Source organism: Cyprinodon variegatus, unplaced genomic scaffold (genome assembly GCF_000732505.1).
Source record: "Cyprinodon variegatus isolate N-32 unplaced genomic scaffold, C_variegatus-1.0 Scaffold121, whole genome shotgun sequence".
In the NCBI taxonomy this organism is placed as follows: domain Eukaryota; kingdom Metazoa; phylum Chordata; class Actinopteri; order Cyprinodontiformes; family Cyprinodontidae; genus Cyprinodon; species Cyprinodon variegatus.
Genome location: NW_015150574.1, coordinates 276,679 through 299,696, shown reverse-complemented (window position 1 = coordinate 299,696; position 23,018 = coordinate 276,679). Strand labels below are relative to the sequence as shown.

At 37.4% G+C, this 23,018-nt stretch overlaps 3 protein-coding genes across 4 annotated transcripts in view; 2 read left to right on the top strand and 1 right to left on the bottom strand.

Moving 5' to 3' along the window:
* Positions 1-1,665: 1,665 nt before the first annotated feature.
* On the top strand, positions 1,666-19,098 carry cdc20b (cell division cycle 20B). The gene is made up of 12 exons (XM_015375546.1): positions 1,666-1,754; positions 1,964-2,012; positions 9,232-9,448; positions 9,900-9,976; positions 10,891-10,948; positions 11,218-11,319; positions 12,589-12,806; positions 12,906-13,000; positions 13,146-13,374; positions 15,588-15,713; positions 15,798-15,921; positions 17,416-19,098. The coding sequence occupies exons 1-12, from the start codon at positions 1,735-1,737 to the stop codon at positions 17,511-17,513; spliced, it is 1,413 nt and encodes a 470-aa protein (XP_015231032.1). The 5' UTR covers positions 1,666-1,734; the 3' UTR covers positions 17,514-19,098.
* Positions 3,438-7,613, bottom strand: gpx8 (glutathione peroxidase 8 (putative)). The gene is made up of 3 exons (XM_015375547.1): positions 7,386-7,613; positions 6,966-7,227; positions 3,438-3,935 (listed from the first exon to the last, which is right to left on the bottom strand). Exons 1-3 carry the CDS (start codon positions 7,590-7,592, stop codon positions 3,772-3,774), a joined length of 633 nt encoding a protein of 210 aa, XP_015231033.1. The 5' UTR covers positions 7,593-7,613; the 3' UTR covers positions 3,438-3,771.
* Positions 19,099-19,246: 148 nt separating the features above from the next.
* LOC107085300 (snaclec echicetin subunit beta-like) overlaps positions 19,247-23,018 on the top strand; it is a 6,173-nt gene continuing 2,401 nt past the window's right edge. The window contains exons 1-4 of one of the 2 annotated variants that reach the window (XM_015375555.1): positions 19,247-19,815; positions 21,340-21,702; positions 22,040-22,146; positions 22,290-22,348. In XM_015375555.1, coding sequence (XP_015231041.1) covers positions 19,770-19,815; positions 21,340-21,702; positions 22,040-22,146; positions 22,290-22,343 — 570 coding nt within the window. In that variant the 5' untranslated portion in view covers positions 19,247-19,769 and the 3' untranslated portion in view covers positions 22,344-22,348. Of the gene's footprint in view, positions 19,816-21,339; positions 21,703-22,039; positions 22,349-23,018 lie in introns of both variants that reach the window. The other variant, XM_015375554.1, reaches the window with a different exon arrangement.

The window sequence follows — 23,018 nt, the reverse complement described above, 5'->3', positions numbered from 1 at the left end:
CTCCACTCCACCACTAGTTTCAGCCCTATTCTTTGCTCCTGTTCATGCATATCTATCAAAAGTAAGCGATATGTTTCCTGCAGAAGTCTGAGTGCCAAAGACAAAGTAGTTGTATCAATAAATTTCTCCTAATTGTGTTTTCTCTTTGTGTGAGTCTTTCAGATTGAACTGCAGGTTGTTTAAAAAAGCTTTGTCTTTAATAAAAATTTAAGGCGTCTGCATTATAAAGCAGAGGGGTGTGACTATTACTTGGACCTCCAGCTCCAGCAGCACCCGTTGCGCATTTCCAGGCCACAGCTGAGTTTTAAAGGCGCATATGGAGGCAGCAGGTGGAGAGAGACCGTTCAGCCCACTTAGCGCCACAACAGCAGCTCGAAACAAACGGTGTGAAGCGCGCAGCCAAGAGTGAAGCACACAGGCGGAAAAATGCGCGCCGAGACTGGTTACTGCGCGCTCAGTTCGGAGGCACAAAAATAAGCCAGACACACAAAATCTTTCTACACTGGAAAAAAAACATCTTAGATTTAGTGCATTTATCCTTGTTTTGAGTAGGTAAATGGGATAGTTTGCCAATGGAATGAGTATTTTTACTCATAAAATAAGAGAATTAATATGCACTTGACAATGCAACTGGGTTTTATTTTAAGTGTAAAATGTCTTTTTCCATTGGCAAAATGTCTCTTTTACCTCCTTAATCCAAGAAAAAAATCTATTATTTTAAGAAAAAAATACTTTTTTCTTTCTAGATTTCGATTTTTTCCACAAACCTGGGATGGAGGGGAAGTCTGCCCTGCCGATTGAACAACCCCAAACAGCTAAATAATTAGAATTGGATATATAGCCATACCTAACGGGAAGATTAATTAGAACTGAAATGAATATAAAGTAAATCTAAATAGTTATTCATAATGACATCAAACGTCCAGTTAAACGATATTCTATAATGTTAATGTCTTTTCTTCAGCAATTTTGACTTAATTACATAATAACATGGCAATTACAAAATGCGCAACAGCCATTAAGTGGTTTAGAGCCGCAAATATTATATAACCGCCTAATCAAACAGGAGTTCGTTTTTAAGTTAAATATCCCAAATCTTTTTCCATTTTATTTGCATTTTTAGGCTTGGCAATAAAAAAAGCAACATAAAAGCTACATTAATTTTCTCATTCAGGATGTTGATATTGGATGAATATTAAGTCAAAGGAAAACTGTTTCCAAAATAAAATCAAATTAAAAACATTTTATTAGTTGTTCTAATGCCATTCTGTTGGGAAAATTTACCGGTAACTTAAAAAATCGGGGAAAAAAAAAATCGGTAACCCTTTCAAAACCTTTTAGCTGGTATGTGTAACTATAGGCTAATTTAAGGCCAGAATAGATTAATAAAGGTGAAAAAGCAGGTTGCTGATGTTGAGCCAACATGTTGCCGCCTCCTCCATTAAAGCTTTACCGCGTTGCTGTTTTTCTTTATTTGTTGCACTGGAAACAAGGACGCGAAGGGCATCATTAGACAAGACAAGCTACTTGGAGGGAGAAAAAAGGATCTGGCCTCCAATAACAAGCAGGAGAAGGAGCTTCCCGCTCCGCTGGCCGCCCTGCGGGAGTATTTAAAGGAGAAGGAGCCCGTCCAGGAGAGGAGACAGCAGGTCAACACAGACAGGTGTGAGCAGGGTCTGTGCAGGCTAAGTCTAAAAAAGGAAAAAGTGAATGTGAGAGGGAAAAAAACCGCGCATGGACGTTCAAATCAGTGGGTAAGTAGATCAGATTGTGGAGTTCAGTAATTAGTAATTAAGTTATTTCTGTAATGTGTTGTTGATGGTGCTCCTAGGCAACAAATGCAAACTTCAAACAAACCACATCCCCTCCTTGGTTCTACAGACCTTTGAGTTCTGTGAGACCTTTTTTTACTCATCAATTTCATGAATTATCTGATGAATTTTTCATTTATTGTGTTTATTAGGAGGATGCTTGGATGTTTAATGGGAAAAAGAAGACCTCTCCCCCTTAAGGTAGGATTAAAAAAAAAGGAAATATGTGCAAAACTAAATGGAAATCCCCCTGAATTGTCAATTTTGCTGAAATTAGAAAGAAAAACCTGCCCCAGGATGTGGTTGTTGCAGACCTTTTAGCTACGACTGGTGTGTTGGCAGTGTTTTGTTAGCTGACGAGTCCACTGTCAGCTCACACTGCTCTGCTCCCATAACAGTTAAATTTACCCTCATTTGGAAAAATGTTGGGGGACCTCACACAAAGATGACCTCCAGTGCATTCGGATGGTTTGTAGGCAGTGTCTCGTTAGCTGGTTGTGGCTTCAGGTGCCAGCTTACCTGCTGCTGCCCTCCAACTGTCCGGCATATCCACAGCAGCCAGGCTCTGTGTTTTTCTGATTGAGCTATGCCCAGTCAATATAGAAATAATTTCTGATGAATATCAGCATGAAAGTACACCAATTATGTTGCCGTTTCAGCGTCAAGAGATAATACAACTAACATGCAGAATCAATTATTTAAATTTAAACTCATGTGTACAAAACACACACTGTCCTTATTAATTAATATAAGACCTCAAATTATAAAGCTATGAGAAGAAAAACTAACATTCCTTTTGATCAAAAGGAATTGTGATCAGTGAACAATCCCAACTATAAATACTGCAGGAAAGGGGTTGTTAGATAGCCTTTGTGGAGACAATGTCAAGTTGGAAAGAAAATAGCAATGACCTTAGAAAGGCAAACATTGACATGAGGAGTTTTACTGGAGTTCCTCAAAAACCTTAAGTCATTCAACGGTGAGAAAAAAATCAGATTAAGGAACAGTGGAGACAAATTGTGACAAATAATTTTCCAAGATGAAGTTTCTCAAAATAAAACCAAAAATTTTATTATAGCACATTACTTGTAAAGCAGCTTAGGCAAGGGTTGATGATTCAGTCTAGTTCTGCAGACAGCCTAACCTGGCTATTGGTTGTCTATTTCATGGTGAAATACTCTGCAAACTAAAGAGAATCTGTGATGGACTTCCAAAACTAAAATAGTCATAAGCTCTGCTGCACTCCACTACTTAACAATTATTAAAAAAAACATACATTATGTATTCAACCTGAAAGGTGTAATTGTATACATAATAATGTATGTTATTGTTCGATTTTTATTTATATTTGTTGACAGCTTAGATTATATTGTCTTTTTGTACAGCACGAGATCAGAGATAAATATTAGTATGAAAAAAGGTTTTATTTATCTCACTACGTGAAATCCTAGAACTGAGATTTTTCTTTCTGTTATTTAAAACAATTAACTTGTATGGATATCATAAGTTTTCCATGCCTCCAAATCATACGTGTGGAAGGTAAATGAATACTTTTTTTTTTATATATCAGAAATAAATAAATAGAAATTCTGAAGTTAATGTAAATTGTTTTATTATTACAAAATGTAAAACAATTTATGAGGCTCAAATCAGGCACTAAGTGGTCAACTGTAGGTTTCATCTTAAAAACAGGACTGTAAATATGAGAAAAAAAATGTAAGGAGCACAATAGAAATAATTTTTTTTTATTTCATTTTAAAAAAGCCAACAGTTTAAGGGTCTAAATAACCTTAAGGTTCAGTGGTTAGTGTCCAGTATAATGGCCGACCTACACACAGCCATGGATGTTTCTGGAGCAACAGAAAGATGACTGAACCACTCCAGTCATTTCTGGCTTTAACAGCACAGCCCCATTTGACATAAAGTGGCAAAATGTCCCATTTCTACTAAGCATTAGCCATCATAGCTCTCCACGTTTCCGTATGATGATTTCTCGCACTAGCGCTGTGACCTCTTTCCGGACGCTCTCCATGGATTCGTCCGTTCTCCAGAACCGGATCACTTTTCCTTCTTGATTCACAAGGAACTTCCAGAAGTTCCACTTTGGTATTTTCTGGACAGAATCTAAAAGGGACAGTTTAGAGGCATTATTCTTCAAGCACTTCAAACGACTTCACCATGTTGTAAATAGAGAACTTTGAAACAAATCTCTAAAAACACATTTTCAAGCAGCTTTTCCTTGTGTTTAAATATCTGGTGTGTCCTAGATAAAACAACGCAAACACAAATCTGCTCAGAAGATTTACACACTGGTCATGGATGTGAATGTCATTCATTTTGAAATTATTTATTTGAACTATTCTATTACAGTGTGGGATGGTTTTGGTTGGAGTTTGGTTAATTTTACATCACAAAAAGATGGTGCACAGATTTGACTTGGTAGATTTTCTGTAACTCACACATTGAAAGGCTAATTGAAGCTTGCAGATTCACTGAACTGAAAAATAAAATGACCAAAATAAGACAAAACATGAACAGGAACGTAAGCAGCTTATTGAGTTTTTCGGTGATGGTTATATAATCTAACAGCTGCTGAGAGGAGGGTTCTGTTATAACGCTTCTTTGTGCACCAATGATTTCTGGTAATGAAGAAGCTCTCCAGCTTTGTAATCGCTTCGTGCATTATCCCAGAGTGACGCATTTTACAGTCCTGTCTCCCAACACCGGCAACATAAAGGGAGTATTCTAAGAGGCCTGGTTCTCCCAGCTGTGGCTGATGTCACTAAAGATAAAAAAAAAAAAAAAAACTGCATTCCAGAAGACCTCAATCCACTCCGACACTTCCTGCTTCTTTAGCAGTAAAACATTCTTCCTGTCACTATCCTATCCCTACCGGAAGCACGATCCGTATATCAGCTTATCTGCACATGGACAAGTAGACATTCATGCAGGTCACCATAAATAATTGAATTATGGTACTGAAAGTACATATTGAATCCTTAAATCACCAAAGAATGCTAATGCAAATCTTTAAAACATGTTTTATGACTTTCCTGAGACAATTTGCTGCTTCTTACATTTTCTCCATTAAACAGCTTGTCTGACGTCATCATTGGACATGCTCAGAGCAGCCCGGCAAAATATGACTATGTTGATCTTTTTTTTTAAAGTTATTTCTTTCTTTAGATTATGCACTATATAACATATGATTAACCATCCATCCATTTTTTTACATGCTGAATCCCAAGCGGGGTCGCGAGGGGTGCTGGTGCCCATCTCCAGCTGTCTACGGGCGAGAGGCGGGGTAAACCCTGGACAGGTCACCAGTAATACGGTTAACATGAAGGGAAAAAATAAAAAGCCAAAAGACTAGATTTATGTTTAAATCCAAAGAGAAAAGTTAGCTAGCGGAAGCAGTGTAGGATTCCGTTTTCATCACAGAAAAGTGATAAAACAGAAATGGTTAAAATGCATTAATTTTCTCAGTAAATACATTATTCTCAAATGTATGTAATTTTATTACATAACAAATTCCCAGTTACAATTTTTTAAATAACACTTTAACACAAACCTGTAAATAAAATGTACATGATAATTTGTATAATAAAGCTAATTTATTTGAAATACATAAACCAACCCTGATTATTATGCAGTTCAAACATGGTTGTTATGTATTTCAAATAAATACAGGCAGTATTACATACATTAAGAATGCTTTATTAATCCGAAACACATAAACTTGAAACTCATGTGTTTTAAATAGTCTGTATTAAATTAATGAATATGCATCATGTTAGGTTTAATCATTATTTGTGTTAAATTTTGATAAACAAATTAAATTGGAATTTGTGATGTGATACAATTATATAAATTGTTAAGATACGTATCTTTGTTAGTGTAACTTAACCTCACACTGAAATATAAATAAATTTAACACTTGCTTTTCTGAATTTCCTTTGAAAGTCCTTTCATATTTAATACCTTTTGAAATTACAAATGGGTAAAAATGGACTCTGATTCAGTGAAAAGGAGGGCTAAACCATTCAGCCATATTTGTTTTTGTTGATGGCTGGAAAAAGGTGCAATCACCAGGTTAACATTTATATTATCTGGGGTAGAGGTAAGCCATACATGAAATTTGTTATTGATCAAGTAAATACAGGGCCAGTATTGCTGGTCTTATACATACTTTTATATTTAAAGTCGTGGGGAATCAGGTGTTCCAACGGTTGCAATTCTAAATTCTCCTGAGTGATGCCCGACTTTAACGAGTGAATTAAGTGAATGTGATTGGTCGTTAATCAAGGGGGTGGTTTGCAAGCAAGTTTGATTGTGGCCGGTGTATTTGAAGAATCTTGCTAACCAGTTAGCGACTTAGTGCTAGTAGGTTCCTAATGGGAAATTACATTGTGACCAAGTAGCACTTAGCAACGACATTGACAAGGAACGCTATGGACAGCGGAAACATGTGAGGAGGAGAGTTTTATGTCGGAGGTCGTGGATGAGTCTCCTTCATCATATATTTTTTAGGAGGAAAGAGGAGGAAAGCAAGGACAAAGGTGTTGTGGAAGAGGACACCAGGGCTGCATAAGCTATGTTTGGTGTAGAAGGCTTAAAGCCGTACATGTTTGAGCCCTTGCCTCGCAACGCTGCCAGTTCTGTTAGCTCTACGCCTGCAGAAGACACAGACGTCCATCCCAGTGAACACTGGGACGTAACTCAATGGTAAAGGAAATTATTCTTATTTCAACCGCTTTGTAGATTAGCTGCGACATATGAATCAAGATGCTATGACCGAAAACAATTTATTGACAGATAAACGTTGATATATGATTGGCCAAATTTAGGTGTACAAGCTGACGTATAACTAACTGGCCTGCATAAAATCATGAAAAAAAACAACAGATTTTAAGACAGGATTTTTTTTTTTTTAAATAGAAATTTTCAAACTTTTGGGACAATATGGTCTAATAAAGAGTACATTTATATACATGTTTAAGCCAGAATGTTTTGTAATTTAAATATGACTTCCCTACGATTTTTGCACAGTCAAACAATTCAACACAATCTTTTGAAGTGTTGCATTTAAATCTTTGAGCAGACTCATGAATGTGCAGCTGAGCTTTCCTTTGCACAGTGTGTTTTCCTGCCAACCTGTGAGGAACCTGAAGGCAGGCTCTGCCTCTGAGCCCAGGATTCTGATCTTGCTGAAGAAGGGGAAGGTGACTCCGTATGTGGACTTTGCGAAGGCCTCGATGTCTCTGCTCGATCCGGGCTCCGTGTCTCCAAACTGAGCGCAGGGGAAGGCCAGCACGTTGAAGTGAGATGTTCCCAGCTCTCTGTGCAGCTCCTGCAGAGACCTGTAGCTCGCCTCTGTGTGCTGGCAGCGACTCGCCACGTTTACAACCAGAGATGCCTGAACAGGAGCAAACCCACCGAGTAATTAGGACAAAACCCTACACAACATGCGATGTTAGGATACACTGAAATGAAGACATGAGCTGTTTTTTAACCACTCGGGTTTGCAGAGATTTATCGCCAAATCTGAGACGCCAGGTGATGATGTGGACCTACTTTCCCTCGGTACTTCTCCAGAGACACCGTCCTCCCCTTTGCGTCTTTCACCTCAAACGAATAAAAGTCCTTCTGTTTCCTTGGCTTCACAAAGTGCGTCTGGAGGAGAAACAAACAGCCAACACCTACTGTCATGCTCACCAGGACCCTCAACCTTTTTATCCTGGCTTTGGAGGACTTAGTGGGATAACCTCCGAGGGCCTCCATCTTGGAGGGGGGAGTCAGAAATCCTACAAAAAGTCTGGGCGGAGGAAAGGAGGAGGAAAGTACGGAAGAGGATTAGGGCCACTGAAAAAAAAAAGAAAAGTTAACTGATTTTCAAAAATGTTATTTCAGTATAATATGAGGAAAAAGTCAGAATTCTGACTGTAATATCAGAATTCTGACTTTTCTCTCTCACAATTTTGACTTTTTCTCACAATTCTGACTTTAATCTCAGAATTCAGCCTTTTTTTCTCAAAATTCTGACTTTTTCCTCACAATTCAGACGTTAATCTTAGAATTCTGACTCTTTTCTCACAATCTGACTTTTTTCTCACAATTCTGACTTTAATCTTACAATTCTGACTTTAATCTCACAATTCTGACTTTAATCTCAGAATTCAGCCTTTTTTTTCTCAGAATTCTGACTTTTTCTCTGAATTCTGACAGCTAACAAACATGTTAGCATCAAACCGTAGCCATGTCAGTTTTAAAGACCAAACTAGCTCTCTTGTTTTAATCACTTTCTGCTCCTACATTAATTAAATAGCACCACCGAGGAACCATTGGACATGTAAAAAGTTGCCTAATTCCATCATTTTCCACCAATGTGTTACTGGTCCTCCCAAACAACTCACATATTTGTCAGTGAAGCTGAGGGCTCCCACATCTCTTCCTTCATGGAGCCCATCTAGATTAAGATCCAAAATTCTCAGATTAGAGTCAGAATTCTGAGATTAAATTCAGATTTCCGAGTTTGAAGTCAGAATTTGAGAAAAAAGTAAAAATTGTGAGAAAAAAGTCAGAATTCTGAGCTTAAAGTCAGAATTGTTAGAAAAGGGTCAGAATTCTGAGACTGAAGTCAGACTGAGACTAAAGTCAAAATTCTGAGAAAAAAAGTCAGAATTCTGAGATGAAAGTCAAAATTTTGTATTTTTCCTCATATTATACTGAAATAACATTTTAAAATCAGTTAACTTTTTTTTTTCCAGTGGCCCTAATCCTCTTCTGTAGTAAAGTAATGTGGAGTTAAATCAGGGTTAAAAACAAAGTAAAACAGGAAACTTCAGAAGCAACATCCGTTTGAAAGGTTGCTAGAGTTAGAAACCAATACTAGTGATTTTTCAACTATACCAACATCAATAAAGATGAATGCTGTAAAACATTAATAACATATTTTCCATTGATGTATTTTTTTCAGTATAAATAAAAAAAATATATATATAGTTTAGCTTCGTATTTAAAATTTTAGTCAAAATCTTTTGTTTGAAATGGAAAAAAATCACAATAGTATTCTAACCTGGATATACAAACTGTACAGTTATGACACAGTCATAAATCGTTAATGAAATAGTTGTAACAGAGATGCCTTGATCGTTTTCACAATTCCAGGTTATAAGCATGCCACATAACACATTTCTAAGTAATTTATTCTTTTTAATAGACTACTTGGATATTATTTTTTCAACCAATGTGTCATAAACATCTTATTGTGAGGTTCCTAAATGGAAATTCCCCTGAAAGCTGATACCAGTAGACCCACCTGAGCTGCTTTTGGGGCCATTATGTTTGTCTCAGTATAAAACACATGACATAAGTACATTTTGCAAATAAATGTTTCTATTGTTTCCACTCTTCTTTGCAGGGACAAAACGAGGCCGATGAACTTGCATATAAACGTTTTAAGACGTGCATCATTCAGGGAAGCAGTAGAGGAGGTCCAGCTGCGAGTACACCACTGCCCTCTGGGCGGCGCTGTAACCCTCGCATTGAGTTTGACACAGTCTGTCAGAGGCTGGAGCTAGAATCTTCACCCAGAGACCCCAAGCAGGCACAAGATGTCCCACAGACACACATGCAAGGTTTCACACTCTGTAATACTTTCTTCATATAAAAATGTGAACCATAACCTCCGTAGTTAGATACTATAATTATTCTTCGAACTGCTGTCCTGAAAGATAATAATCAGATGAATACATGTGTATTGTTTATATATATATATATATATATATATATATATATATATATATATATATATATATATATATATATATATATAAAGCGATTGCAGTGATGGTTGCATAAATAGATAAGATAGTGGTTGCATCAGAAAAAAAGTGTTGCATTGTGCATCTTGCAGCATTCTTCTGAGGCTGGCTTTTGGTCGCACATGTCGGTACTACTTAAATGAATACCTCACACCAGTTCACCCTCTGTTTTGCAGAGCCACACACTTGCTATTCAGCTTTTAAAAAACCTGGCCTCAACATACTGCTTGATTTTAGTTTCATTCGTGTGCATTTTGGTTTTCAGATTTACAGACGTCTGTGTCTTCACCTCAACAACATTCTATTACAGTCAGAAGATCGTCCGACACAGAAACATATAAGGTTTGTTATAAAGATACCACATTTACTATACCACCATCATTTATGACACACTTTATGACGCCAGAGGCTGTCAATGTTTGTGTGTGTCTATTCAACAATCTAGACAACACTATAATTTCATGTTTTAACTTATGCATGCATTCATCTAAACCTTCAATTTAGTAGTTGCAAATGTGTGATAATGTCTGCAAAGTTTCCTTTGCCAAGACGAAAAGATTATGCACAACGGAGAGGTTTTACAAACTGGATTGGCAAAGGCATGAAAATATTGGAGCACATAACAATTGTACTTGTACTCGCACTTGTCATCCTCTGCTTCATCCAGGACAGTTTTGCAGGGAGAGCAGTCTCAGCAAAGACTCCTAGACTTTCCTCACACCATTCAACTCCTACTGCTCTGCTGGTGGAAGCCTGGAATGTCCACAGGCTAGTTGAGAGACATAGTTCCTCCATTGTGTCCTGGGTTGTCCCTTGGGCCTCCGTCTGGTGGGACATGCCTGGAACACCTCGTGAGGGAGGAATCCAGGGCCATCTGAAAAAGATGTCCGAGCCACCTCACCTGACTCCTCTCGATGAGGAGGAGAAGTGGCTCTACTCTGAGCCTCTCCTAAATGAGAGAGCTACTTACTCTATCTTTAAAGGGCTGCGCAGCATCCCTGCAGAGAAAGCTAATCCAGAAAGCTTGTTCTTTCTGTCATGATCCAGATTTCATGGCCATAGATGAGGGTAGAAACATAGACTGACCCGTAAATCAAGACCTTTGCCTGTTTGCTCAGCTATCTCTTAACCACAACTGACCGATGCAACATATGCTTTGCAGCATCATCTTATATATCTAAGATATTATACCTACACAGTGAAAAACATTCAAACAAACTTCTTAAAAACTAATTATAAAAAAATAACATTTGCAGAAAGTGCAGTGGATTTGGAGAGCAGCAGTTCAGCCACATGACAGTTCCCAACAAGCTGGTAAGTTAGAAATGAGTAACTATGACATTTCAATCATTTGTAGACTGACACTGGCTGAGATGGTATCAGAAAACCTCCACGAAACGCTTGATTAGGCTGACAGATTCTTCTTTTCGAAAAAAGAATTGTTATTATATATGTATGGTTCTTAATAAAAACGGGTCAAGGGTAAATTAATCTTGGAAGGGGAAATTGGACATTAGCATTAATATCATTCACTAAATCAAGGAATCTTAGATTAATATGTTTCCAATTTTTTGTTGTTGCAGATTCTAATGAGAGAAAACCAGATTTGAAGCCCTTTGCCAATATGAATGTACAAGGAATGGCACAGAGGACTTTATGGGCACCATCCCTGCTGAATGACTACTGTAAGAAGAAATGTTATGAACAGGGAGGTCAGAAAATTTGAATTAGAATCTTTTTTGATCGCTTATTAAAGCGTAACACAGTTATTCTTTATAAGGTGAGGTGCAAACAATGGTTTCTCAGAGTGTTTTGAGTCATATCTTCCTTTTAAGTACATGAGGTCAGAAGCATGGTTTGTAGATAGGAAGTTCACTTTGCACAAAGGTAGATGTTTGTTCTTCTTCAGAAGCAGTGGTCAAGTTGAACTGCACCTCAGTCACACATAGTAAGTCTGCACAAAGTTGTATGTGACCATAAATTAAAATAGGTCATTTTTTTCAATGCACAGGAAGAAAAATTGTTCACAAGGACAGATAAATGTCGCTACAACCAAAGATGCTTGTCTGCATGAAACAGAATGCAGTGCACATAAAAATCTAATATTTAACATGTGCTCAGTGTTGCAATTATTAACTGATTATTTGCACATCAATAGGATGATGTAAAGATATTATAATATAGGAAATTGCTTTGTTAAAATGTAATGTGAAAAATAAGTCCTTAGCATTTTATTACATAATATGATTAGAAATACATTATTTACTGCATGTGTTGCAGTCAGTAAAGTCTGAGTGGGTTTGCATTATGTTTTTCCTCAAAACACCACCTCAAAACTTGAAAACTAGTTATCCTATTTTAATTTAGCCTAATTTTATCACATTGAACTTGTTGAAAAAAATCTCCTTATTAAGAGTGAATTTTAAAAAAAAATCTTTAAAATATATATATATTAATATTGGGTTCTATTGTTTGTTATTATGATAATTAAAGTCTTGTCATAAGTGAAAAATATCTACTGCAGCAAAGGCCACCAACAAAACGTAGAAGCTGAAGAATATTTTTTCTCTCTCTCTCTTAGAGTCCAAGTAAACTGCAGTACTCAGTAAACTGAAAAAAAGTGTTAGCTAACTTTATGGTTCTTATTGTTACTAAAGTTGTAAATTAGAGAAAAATGAAATTATTTTGTTCAAAATAAATCTATGTAATTGAAATGCAGACATGTTATTGTGCTTGAAAGTAGTTTTTTTTAGAAGTGAGCTTTGTAATTTTAAATGTATGCAATTTTTTACTTTTATGTTCTTCCGTTATTCTAATTAATCTGTATCTGAAAATAATGACACACTCTTGGTTTTCCATAACACCATACTAAGTCAGTACTATCTGCTAATAATTCTAGATGTGCTGATGTAAAGTAGACCCTTTCATTCCATCTCCCATCTTTATCCTTTCAGACACCAATCTTCTTGACTGCAGTTGTGATGGAATGATTGCATTAGCGCTTGGTTCTACTGTTTATCTCTGGAACTCAGAAACTCGTGCCCTGGTGGGACACTTCCAGCCGAGTCTAGAACCCGGGTCACCTCGCTGCAGGACTCACACCATCTCCTGTCTGAGCTGGAGCGGTGATGGCAGAACTCTCTGCACAGGGAACAGACGAGGGGAGATACAAGTAACCGAAAAGCTATGAAACCAGGGTGGGGGAAGTTTGAGACTTATTTGTACCACAGTGATGATTTTTGTTGTCCCACTGTTTCTAACTGACATCTAGTTGTGGGATGTTGACCACAAGCAGAGCATGTGGTGTTTTAAGTCACACCTGTCTGTGGTGGGAGCCGTTTCTTGGAAACAGCGATTACTAAGCAGGTACTGGACAGTCATCCGTCATTTAGAGTTCTTTCTTCATTATACTGATTGGTTTGATGGATTGGGAGGAATTTATTTGAATTAAAAGCATTTAACAAGCTATAATGCAATGTGTTTGTTAAGTTCTATTTTTCCTGTCTTACAGTGGCTCCACTCTTGGACACATACATCACCTAGACCCCCGGGCCCCATCTCCTGTTTTAGGTGCAGCCTTCCAGGAGGAGGGAATATGTAGCCTGGAGTGGTCGCCAGGAAATGAATTACTTGCCAGTGGCTCCAAAGAGGGGCTTCTTCATATTTGGGAGGGGGATGTAGCAGGGATCAAAACACCTTGCAAGCCAGTTATATCAATGAAACAGCCGAGCTCTGTAAAGGTGACATCAGCTTGCATGAAATTATAAAAAGTATTTTTAATTTGCTCAAATGCTTTGATTTTGTTTATTTTGAACAAAATAGAGAGAGATGGTCAGACTGAGAGCTTTGTGGGGGACAAAGCTAAAAAGTATTGATGATTTTACCAACCTTTTCTGACTGGATCATGTTGTTAAAATAGCCCATCCATACACAAGTCCATTCATCTTTGTTTTAGTGTTGTTTTTTGTTTTGTTTTTTTTGTTTAAGAACAAGGGAATAGGGTAATGTTTGCTCTAGAATTTAAATCTATAACAGTCTGAAACGCATATTTCCAAAATTGCTTGATATGAGCTTTATTTGCCTGGCTGCACACAAAAAGCTTCCATCAGTCACAAGGAGATGACACATTTAAGTTGTTTGTTGCATTGTCACATTCACATATAAACACTTATTCAGTTGTGTCTTTGCGAAGACAGAATTTAGTGGATAGTATTAGTCATAAGAGTGCAGATATTACTGACACAACTAATAAATCCCACAGATGACTATATCCCTCATTCATAAGGGCATTCATATTTTAATGAGAATAGATGAAGACGCCATCTAAAACTATCCACACCAAAGCAATGCAAAAAGTGCTGGTACTGATGACCTGGAGGGGCTTTTGGACCCTGCCTGCTTGTTTTTAATCACAAGTGTCATATTAAGTTGATTTGCAGCAGCGGGGAGAAACCATCAGTGGGCATATATAAAGAAAAAAAACATTTCAGAATCCATGCACCATGCCATGTTTAGGTAAATATATCTAAACTGTTGTTAAATATTCTTTGACACAAAATCAAGGTGACTTTCAATTCAGCATAATGAGATTTAATTTATATATATAGCACCAATTCACAACACATGTCATCTGAAGACACTTAAGAGAGACAATATAGTCAGAAAAGTTTCTATCAAAGAAAACCAATTGATTGCATCAAGTCATCGAATTGCAAAACATTCTCATCCAGGATGAGCTTGAGGCGACTATTTTGACTGCATTTTGTGGTTGCCTCTTCACCAATACCTCACATTGAGCATACATGTATCAACAGGGGAGAGGAAAACTCTAATTTAACAGGAAGAAACTTACACCACAACAAGGCTCAGTGTGAGCTGCCATCTGCAGAGGGCGACTGGGGTTTAAGGACATAGAAGCAGAAATACAGAAAGAAGCAGAGATACAAAAGGGTAATTGTTAACTAGCTCCACAGCTTGACAGACACACCCAGGCAGATGATCTCTGAGCCAGTTCTCATGTCAGAGGATGAAAAAAGAGTCGAAATAGGACTACACTGAAAAAAAGGCCATCTCGAATGTCTATAAAAAGTGGTTTTGATGGCAGCAGCACAGCTGATATTTCTCTCCAGTATGGTGTCACAGTCAAACAGGAACAGACCAGATGAGGCAACAATGATGAGAGAAATCAAAAAAAGTATTAGGTTGTGGGTGGAACTAACAAATACTGCGGAATGGGAGAGCATGAAGAGCATGAGAGAATGAAGAATATTATGAAAAGTGGTCCCTCTGGCCTCCAGCAGCCCTATCTTTTAGCAGCATACATACAGAAAACAGCTCAGGATAACCTATTTTGGATGAGGTATGAGAAAAGATTCAAGAACTCTTGCAATGTTACACTTAAAAAAAAATGTTTTTATTAAATCATTGGGAGAAGATATCCAATCCTATATTGTTCCTTATTTTTTCCTGAGGTTAGCATCAAATGACCAAAAAGAAAGAGCCTTTGTCATTTTGTTTCAAGGACCAAACAACATACCGTAGTAAGGTTGGGGTTTTTCCTTGTTTCCATGTTTTGTTTGCTTTGACTCAACCTATGGTCCCTCCGGTCCTTCTGAAGAGACTTGCAAATAATCCGCATGGTAGATTACATATACATTTGATTTGTACAGGGGAGGTAACCTGTTTTTAAATGACTTTAATATTATAGTCCAATAATTAGTGCTGCTACAGGGGGATATTTGCTGTGCAGTGAAACTATTGTAATGAACATTTGGCATGCTCTCTTTGTTTTTGTTGCTACATTGAAACTGGTTCCAAAAGTTCCCCAGTAACAATGGTTCCATTATAGATATGCTTACATGTAAATTGTAGGCTAATGACACAAAACAAGGGATTGTGCATTGTTTTTATCTTTGTGGTATTCATAGTGTTTTTCCAATTTCCGTTATTCTAGGCATTAGGATGGTGTCCATGGCAGAGAAAAGTAATAGCTACAGGAGGAGGGTGGAAGGATGGACAGCTCAGAATCTGGGACACACAATCAGGGTCTTGTTTGAAGTCCATAAACACCAATTCACAGGTAGTGATGCATCATGATGTATTATGATTATCATATTTAAATGTGAATAAAGTTTCATGGTTTATTCTATAACTCAATCTGTAGATCTGTTGTCTCAGATGGGCTGAAAAAAGAAGATATTTAATCACAGGTCATGGACTTCCTCATAACCTTATCACCTCTTGGAGTTGGGAATTTCCCTCCCTAAGCCCAATGCACCAACTGACAGGTCAGAAGATTAATTACATAACTGAACTGTTTGACTTCTGATGCAGTTACAAACTGTTTGACACATTTACACCCCCCCGATGGGAACAAATTAAACTGCATCCTTGTGTTTCTGAGAAATATTACTATAGCACATCTGTCATTTCCCACCAAGAGAGTTGGTTTTTGAGGCCGTGCTTGATGACTCACCATTTCTGGGGGTCTTTTGTGAAAATGAAACAATAAATAAAACTTAACAGTTGAAAGATCTGCTTTCAAAAAATTTTATTCAGCTTTTGTCAGATAGTCAGGGGTCACACAGTTGAGAAGCAGTAAGTTAAAGGAAGTATGCTTAGAGGAAACTGGTCTCTGAGAATCATTTTTGAAGCCTAACCATGGCAAGGACTTCTTAATTGATCACTGAATGCCACCTTGATCTCAGGGTGTCAAAATTTAAACAGCAGGATGAAGTTGACTGCTTCAGTGCAAGTTGTCATTGAACCACATTTAGAACAGTTGGATCAGATACACATAGGTCTTGTGCATAATATGCAATACTAACAAGTTGGACTGCTGCATTCAAAAGGTTCAATTCAATTCAGTTTATTTATGTAGCACCAATTCATAACACATGTCATCTCAAGGCACTTTACAGTTCAACCAGATCATACAGTCAGATTGGTACAAAAATGTCTATCTAAGGAAAACCAGCTGATTGCATCGACTTATTGACTAGAAGGCAATCACTACCGCAAAGCATGCTTGTAGCGACAGTGGAGAGAAAAAACTCCAACATCCACAAACAGAGGCATGGATGGCAGCAGCACAGCCGATACCACTCTCCAGGATGGCGTTTCAGCCAAACAGGAACAGACCAGATGAAGCTAATATGAGAAAAAACAGAGAGGGCATAACGTTAGATAATGAGCTAACAAACTTCTGCAGAATGGGAGAATAGAGATAGAATTAAGCGGAATAATGACAAGTGGCCCCTATGTCCTCCAGTAGTCTAAGTCTATAGCAGCATAACTATAGAGATAGCTCAGGTAAAAGAAGATAACATTTGTTTTCTATTTAAATGTTATTTTGTATATTGAATGTATTTGGAAATATATTCAGAAATCTAAATCTATTCTGAACAGTTTATGTAGGCTTCCATTTACTCAGGTTTTACATAAACCTTAGATTTTAACAGGGGTGTGTGTAGCGTTGAAGACCAAAGTGTCCAGTATTGTTGTATATTAAATACTACATCCTTCCCCAAAACATGCAAAAGAAGTACATGTCAGGCAAGTGCTTAGGGTTGTTTAACAAGATGCTAGATTTTTGGAGTGACTGTGTCTTAGTTTGTAAAGAAGGCCTTTTAATATCCAAAAGCTCTTGGGTTCTGACATTGCCGTGTTCTACTTGCAATATGATCATATGCTGCTAATAATGTAAACATTTAAATACATTTATTTAATAAGTAACTTCAAAGTGTTAATAATGAAATTATCATTCTTTTTTTTCTTTCAAGGTCATTCACAACGAGCTCTGCACTTGGCAATAAACCCTGACAACACTAACATCTTCTCAGCTGGAGCAGACCAGAGGTTCTGTCTCTGGGATCTATAGTTCCATCCTTCCATCCCTTATCTGACAAGCTTTATCCTGAGTGGGGTTGCAAGGGGTGCTGGTGCCTATCTCCAGCTGTCTACGGGTGAGAGGCAGGGTACACCCAGGACAGGTCGCCAGTGGATCTATAGTTAAAGATGAGAAAAACGGCGAGGTGGTTTCAAGACTGAGAAAGCTGATATAGACCACCAGATATATTTTTTTAATCGATTGCCTCTGGAAATTAGAAGGGGAGAAAATGGATCAGATGGTGGGATAGTAGATATTTTTAAGGCAGAATCTTTTATTGTCAAAGAAAATCAGCTGGGAGGAAAGTATAGGGTAAATTGGAAAAAATAAAAGTTTACAAGAGTTTGATTGGCTGTTTATTTTGAGGGTGTTAGAACAAAATGAGGAGGGAGAGGAAAACATAGTGTAGATCGGATTCATAGATGCAATGGGAAATGAAAACATGTCAGTAAATCATTTTGTTGGCAATTGTGTTTTTCTCTCTTGACCTCCACATTTGTATTGGAAATGTTGCACATTGACAGCTCATCTTTCCAATTTTCGACTTACATATTTCGACCCAAAAACAATGTCACAAGAAAGAAAAAGCATCCCTTATTTTTTTACTGTTAATTAATATTTATATAGAGTAATTTGTTCTAAGCATGTTTAACCTGCTGCTACATAAAATGACAAATTATTATTTTTTTTGTTCACCTACATAGATAAAATCTCATAAACCCCAAAGTTTTTTGGATAATTCAAAAATATCTGGGGACCTGTTATTACCAAATGTAACCATGGGGTTTGTCTGTCTTCCTGCTGCTGTACTCTATCAACTTATATCCTGTTATATTCAATACATTTGAATAGTGGTGATAAGTTTAGTAATTTCAGTAACTCAGTTTCTAATTGCTCTCTGCCTTTGGGGTTATTTTGTTATTTCTATGTTGTTGAGAGAAACTCAAACAACTACACAGCATCAGAGAACAAAAGAGAGCAGTAAAAAACTCCAAATCACAGAATCTACAGTTTTAACAGTTTTAATTTTATTGACAGCTCCCACAGCTAAAACAGACCTGACATCTAAGAGCTGCAAACTGGCATGCACGCAGCTGTTTTTTCTTCTTCTTTTTTTTTTCCTGGTTGCTTGAAATATGCTGCGAATAAACTGGGGATTAAAGTTGTGTTTATTCTGTGTATGCAGGTATGATTAAAAACAATATTTGACAGAGACTTGACTGTTTTCTGACTTGGCCTTTTTAAAATGACTAACTTTGTTAATAACTGACTTTGGCTCTCATTGACAGAATTTAATAGCAAACCAAAGCTATGGCACAACCCCTCACACATTGAAATGCAAAAAATTGTGAAAATAATTGCAAGTGGGAAGGACAAGCCAAGAAAACTGTACAATTTGCAAAAAGACACTTTAAAGGAACAAAAACAAAGCTTCTTCTATGTGTATAAGTGTTGCCAAGGTGATGTAAATATTGTCTTTAAGACATTGTTAACAAAGAAACCTGCAATGATGATAGCAGACTAGTGTTTACCCTGATTAGTTAAACTGGAAGCTCAAACTGAAATGAAAAGTATGTGAAGGTATGCATCTCAGACAGACAGACAGACAGACAGACAGACAGATAGACAGATAGATAGATCTTGCATGAAATGTTAAAGCTTTTCTATTGGCAGTGTTACTGTGTTACAGTGTTAGAATTTAATATTGACAGAGAACACTCACCTTACCTTTGTTCTCACTGCTGGATCCCAAAATAGACTGGCGGGTGGAGCTACCTGGAAGTATTTTTAGCAGCTCCCTTAAAAGCTCTTACTTTGTGAACCATTGTCGATGATAGAATTGAACAACTTTCCCTTCCAACAACCTGGTGATGAGAGTCTGTCGCTTTCAGATTTTCAAACGGGACGTAACGTTTTATTTTATTCTAAATCTAGATCTTAGTTTTGCAAAAAAAGAAACAATAGTATGAAAAGTTACAAGGAACAAAACAATTCACAATCTTCCAGATGGAGATGAAATGTGATCTTTGGACACACCTCCACTTCTGTACTCTTTGCGTAATCTTGCAGAGTGACCATATTCCATAAATTCCCAAGGGAAGAGAGTTTAAGGCACACAAGAGGGTGACAGCATGAGCAGAGCTGATGGTATTCATTATTTACTAGACAACACATGCAAAGCTGGTTAATGGAGAAGGAAGGAAGGGAAGTAAACACATTTCTAGGAAAGCGGACAGATACCACTCTATGTTCAACAGTGAGAACAAGATACTCCAGCTGCTGGCTGTGTTAGGTAAGAAAACTTTATTCACTTTAGGCAGAAATGTAATGCTTTCTACTGTTTTTGTTGGGATGGGATTAGAAACTGCATTGTAACAAGTACAATATCACTGATATCGATAATCTGATTCCTGAGTTTTACAAAAGAAAGTTTGAGGCAACTTCATTCTGAGTACTGTTTAAAAGGTTTGACTTTTGTGAATCACAGGCAATATTAAATTCTATTGTGTAATAAGGACCAAACATACAAACATACCTGTTTTTTTTTTTTTTTTTCTCAAAATCAAAACTGATCCAGTTTGCGGAATTAGGCCACCATTGCCAATTAGGTGACAGTGGTAAAGATTCTACCTAAGGCCTGATGTAAGTACATGTAATCAGTTCAAAATTGGGCTGATTTAGTTTCTTGGTGTCATGTTGGGGTAGATAAGCACAAGGTTACTTGACAGATACTGGAATCAGATCCTGGACTGGTCACACAAGGCTCGCTGCAGAGAGGGACAGTTAGGTTAGCCGGGCAGCTAATGATCTTGTAGCTGAGAGAATGTGCAGATCTGTACCTGTTCAGAGATTCAGGCTGAACGGCAGAGGGAGGGAACCAGGAGGGTCTAGAGACTGATCGACAGCAGAGGGCTTGGCAGCGACAGGACCTAGCTTCAGGCTTGTAGAGTTCAGAGCTTCTCCAAGTCCTTCTTGGAGGAAGGTTGGGAGATCCAGACAGTTTGATCTTCAGGTTTGTTACTGAGAGCAGGCAGGCAGGTTTTCAGTTGAGACACTTCCTGAGCTTCAGGTTTCAGTCGGGTTCTTCCTAGGAGGCAGAGAGGACAACAAACTGATTAGGTTCAAGTCAGGCTTTCAGGGAGTCAGAAAATCAGGCATGCTGGTTGGCTCAGGCTTGCTAACCGTAACTGGCTTAACACTCTGGCGCTGAAGAGTAGTCCTGCCGCTGCTTATATGCTGATCTCCCTGATGAGCAAATCAGTCGCAGGTGTGGTAGTCAGCTTCAGCTCCAGGAGACCTAGGGAGCCCTCTGCTGGAGAAAGGTGGACAGATCTCCAGATCCCAACACTTGGGGGGCTATATTATTATTATTATAAATATCATTCTTTCTTTTAGAGTCGAATGAAACTGATCCAAAGTAATTAAATGTGAAATTACAACAAATCTCTAATGTAAATGTTAGATACATAGATAGATGGATATAAACCAGGCTTAAATCAATTCAGATGTTATTCTCATTAGATAGTAAACTTTTAGAATTTTTGGCAAAGGTTTAAAGCAAACCTGATATTTTGTCCTATTCTTTGTATTGTTGTTTTCCAAAATATTTTGGTGATTTTTTGTGGAAATGTTTCTATTCAATAGTTATATTTAGTCTGTATATTGGTAATCTTTTTGATGTTCATTGGGTTTTTTTCTTTCCTTAACACTTTTCTGTCTTGCTTATTTAGGGATTAGCATATAAAATATTGGTTTAAATATATAATATATTATACATCTAAGAGGATATTTTGTTCTCTGCTTTATCTTGTTGTAGAGGTCTGCCATGGCTTAGCCCCTGGCCAGATCACCTCCCGTTACTTGTTCATCGAAAAATCCATGACCTGGGTCAAAGGCCGTGAGTTCTGTCAGAGCCACTTTGTGGACCTTGCAGTCTTGAACACAGAGCTGGAATACTTTGCTCTTCTCAATGCCACCCATACAAACAAAGCCAGTTTTTGGCTTGGTCTGCACAGGCATGCCAATGGCTGGAAGTGGACCGATGGAGATGAGCTGAGCTACAGACGATGGTACAACTATAACTATGAGGGCCAGTGTGCTAGTTTGGAGGCCATGTTGGAGAAAAACAACAAGCTACTGGCTCGTCTCTGTGATGAGGAGCACATGATTGTATGTCAGGGTAAGAAGGACTGCTATTTTGAATAACCATTCAAATCCTCCCTCTTTTTTCTTGCATGAACCAGTATGTTACACATTCAGTTTTTATCCAGATTATGTAAAATATAATACCAAAGGGATTTTTGTAGTGTGATGCATTTGTTTTGACTTATCCACTGTTTTCCCTTGAATTGTGCTAGCTGGAAGCTATTTTTCCTTTGTAAGGAATAGATAGGATGAATACATCATTATCGTCACAATAGTAAAAAATGGAATATTTCACAGGTTATAAAATATATAATGGAAATAAAATTTTAATTTTAATAAAAGGCTGATCTAAAACGTTTCCTTTCTTCCAGGGCCTGTTTCCCCTCAGTCACTAGCTGTGGACTCTGTCAGCATTGATCATGTGAATCTAAGCTGGAATGTTTCTGCATTCATGCAGACGACTTCTCATTATTACAGCGTAATGATATGCAGCTTCATTTGCGAGATGCTCTTCTATCCCTACAACAATGATTCCCACTTTATGAGCATCAAGATCTCCAACTTAACTGCAGCCACAGAGTACTCAATAAATGTCTCTGCTGTTGTTGTTCGTCTTGACAGTGTCACCGGCAAGAACTTAATTCTTCAAGATCATCCCGCAACTTTAAAAGTTAAAACAGGTAGGAAGAATTTTCAGGGATTTAATGAAACTTGAATGTTGTCTTTAAGGTCACTGGTTAAATCCTTAACATACAACTTAAAATAGCGCTGATATCCCTTAAACATTTATTCACATCATAGCCAAAATCTAAAGTATATTTACAAAACATGAAAAAAGTCATGCATATGTTTTAATCACAGTAATTTTATACTTTGTAGAACCATCTTTTGCTGTAATAATAAAAAAAAAAATTATGTAGGATTTGTCTTTATTACCGTACCTTTCTGCTACCAAGAAAGAAAAAGTGCCTATTCTTCATTGCAATATGTCTCAAGTGCCATTAGATGTGTAGAGCACTTGTAATGAGCAATTGCTCAAAATTGACCAAAAAGGTTCAGTTCAATTTAGGTACACACCTTGGCTTTTGTAATCTATGAAAATGACTCATAATAGACCTATCTAAATCAGTTAACTGTGGCTCAGTCTTGGATTATTTTCTTGCTGGGAAATTATCCTCTAAGCTAGATGCAAGAACTTGAAACGTGCAGGTTTCCCTTGACTTCTGTTTATAATTACACATTATAAAGTAAAACACCAATTTATGCCGTGAGTCAGCTATTTAGAAAGCTTAGCTTTCCTGCTGATTCATACACCCATCATCTGTCCCAAAGTTTACAATTTAGAATCCT

Bases quoted from the DNA above. Each gene is read 5' to 3' on its own strand.
- gpx8 (XM_015375547.1), bottom strand. From the start codon at position 7,592: ATGGAGGCCCTCGGAGGTTATCCCACTAAGTCCTCCAAAGCCAGGATA. The intron at 7,228-7,385 runs GTAGGTCCACAT...GCTCCTGTTCAG, and splicing joins TGGAGAAGTACCGAGGGAAA to GCATCTCTGGTTGTAAACGT. The intron at 3,936-6,965 runs GTTGGCAGGAAA...TGTCCCTTTTAG, and splicing joins TGCCTTCAGGTTCCTCACAG to ATTCTGTCCAGAAAATACCA.
- cdc20b (XM_015375546.1), top strand. From the start codon at position 1,735: ATGGACGTTCAAATCAGTGG. The intron at 2,013-9,231 runs GTAGGATTAAAA...TCTTCTTTGCAG, and splicing joins GAAGACCTCTCCCCCTTAAG to GGACAAAACGAGGCCGATGA. The intron at 10,949-11,217 runs GTAAGTTAGAAA...TTGTTGTTGCAG, and splicing joins TGACAGTTCCCAACAAGCTG to ATTCTAATGAGAGAAAACCA.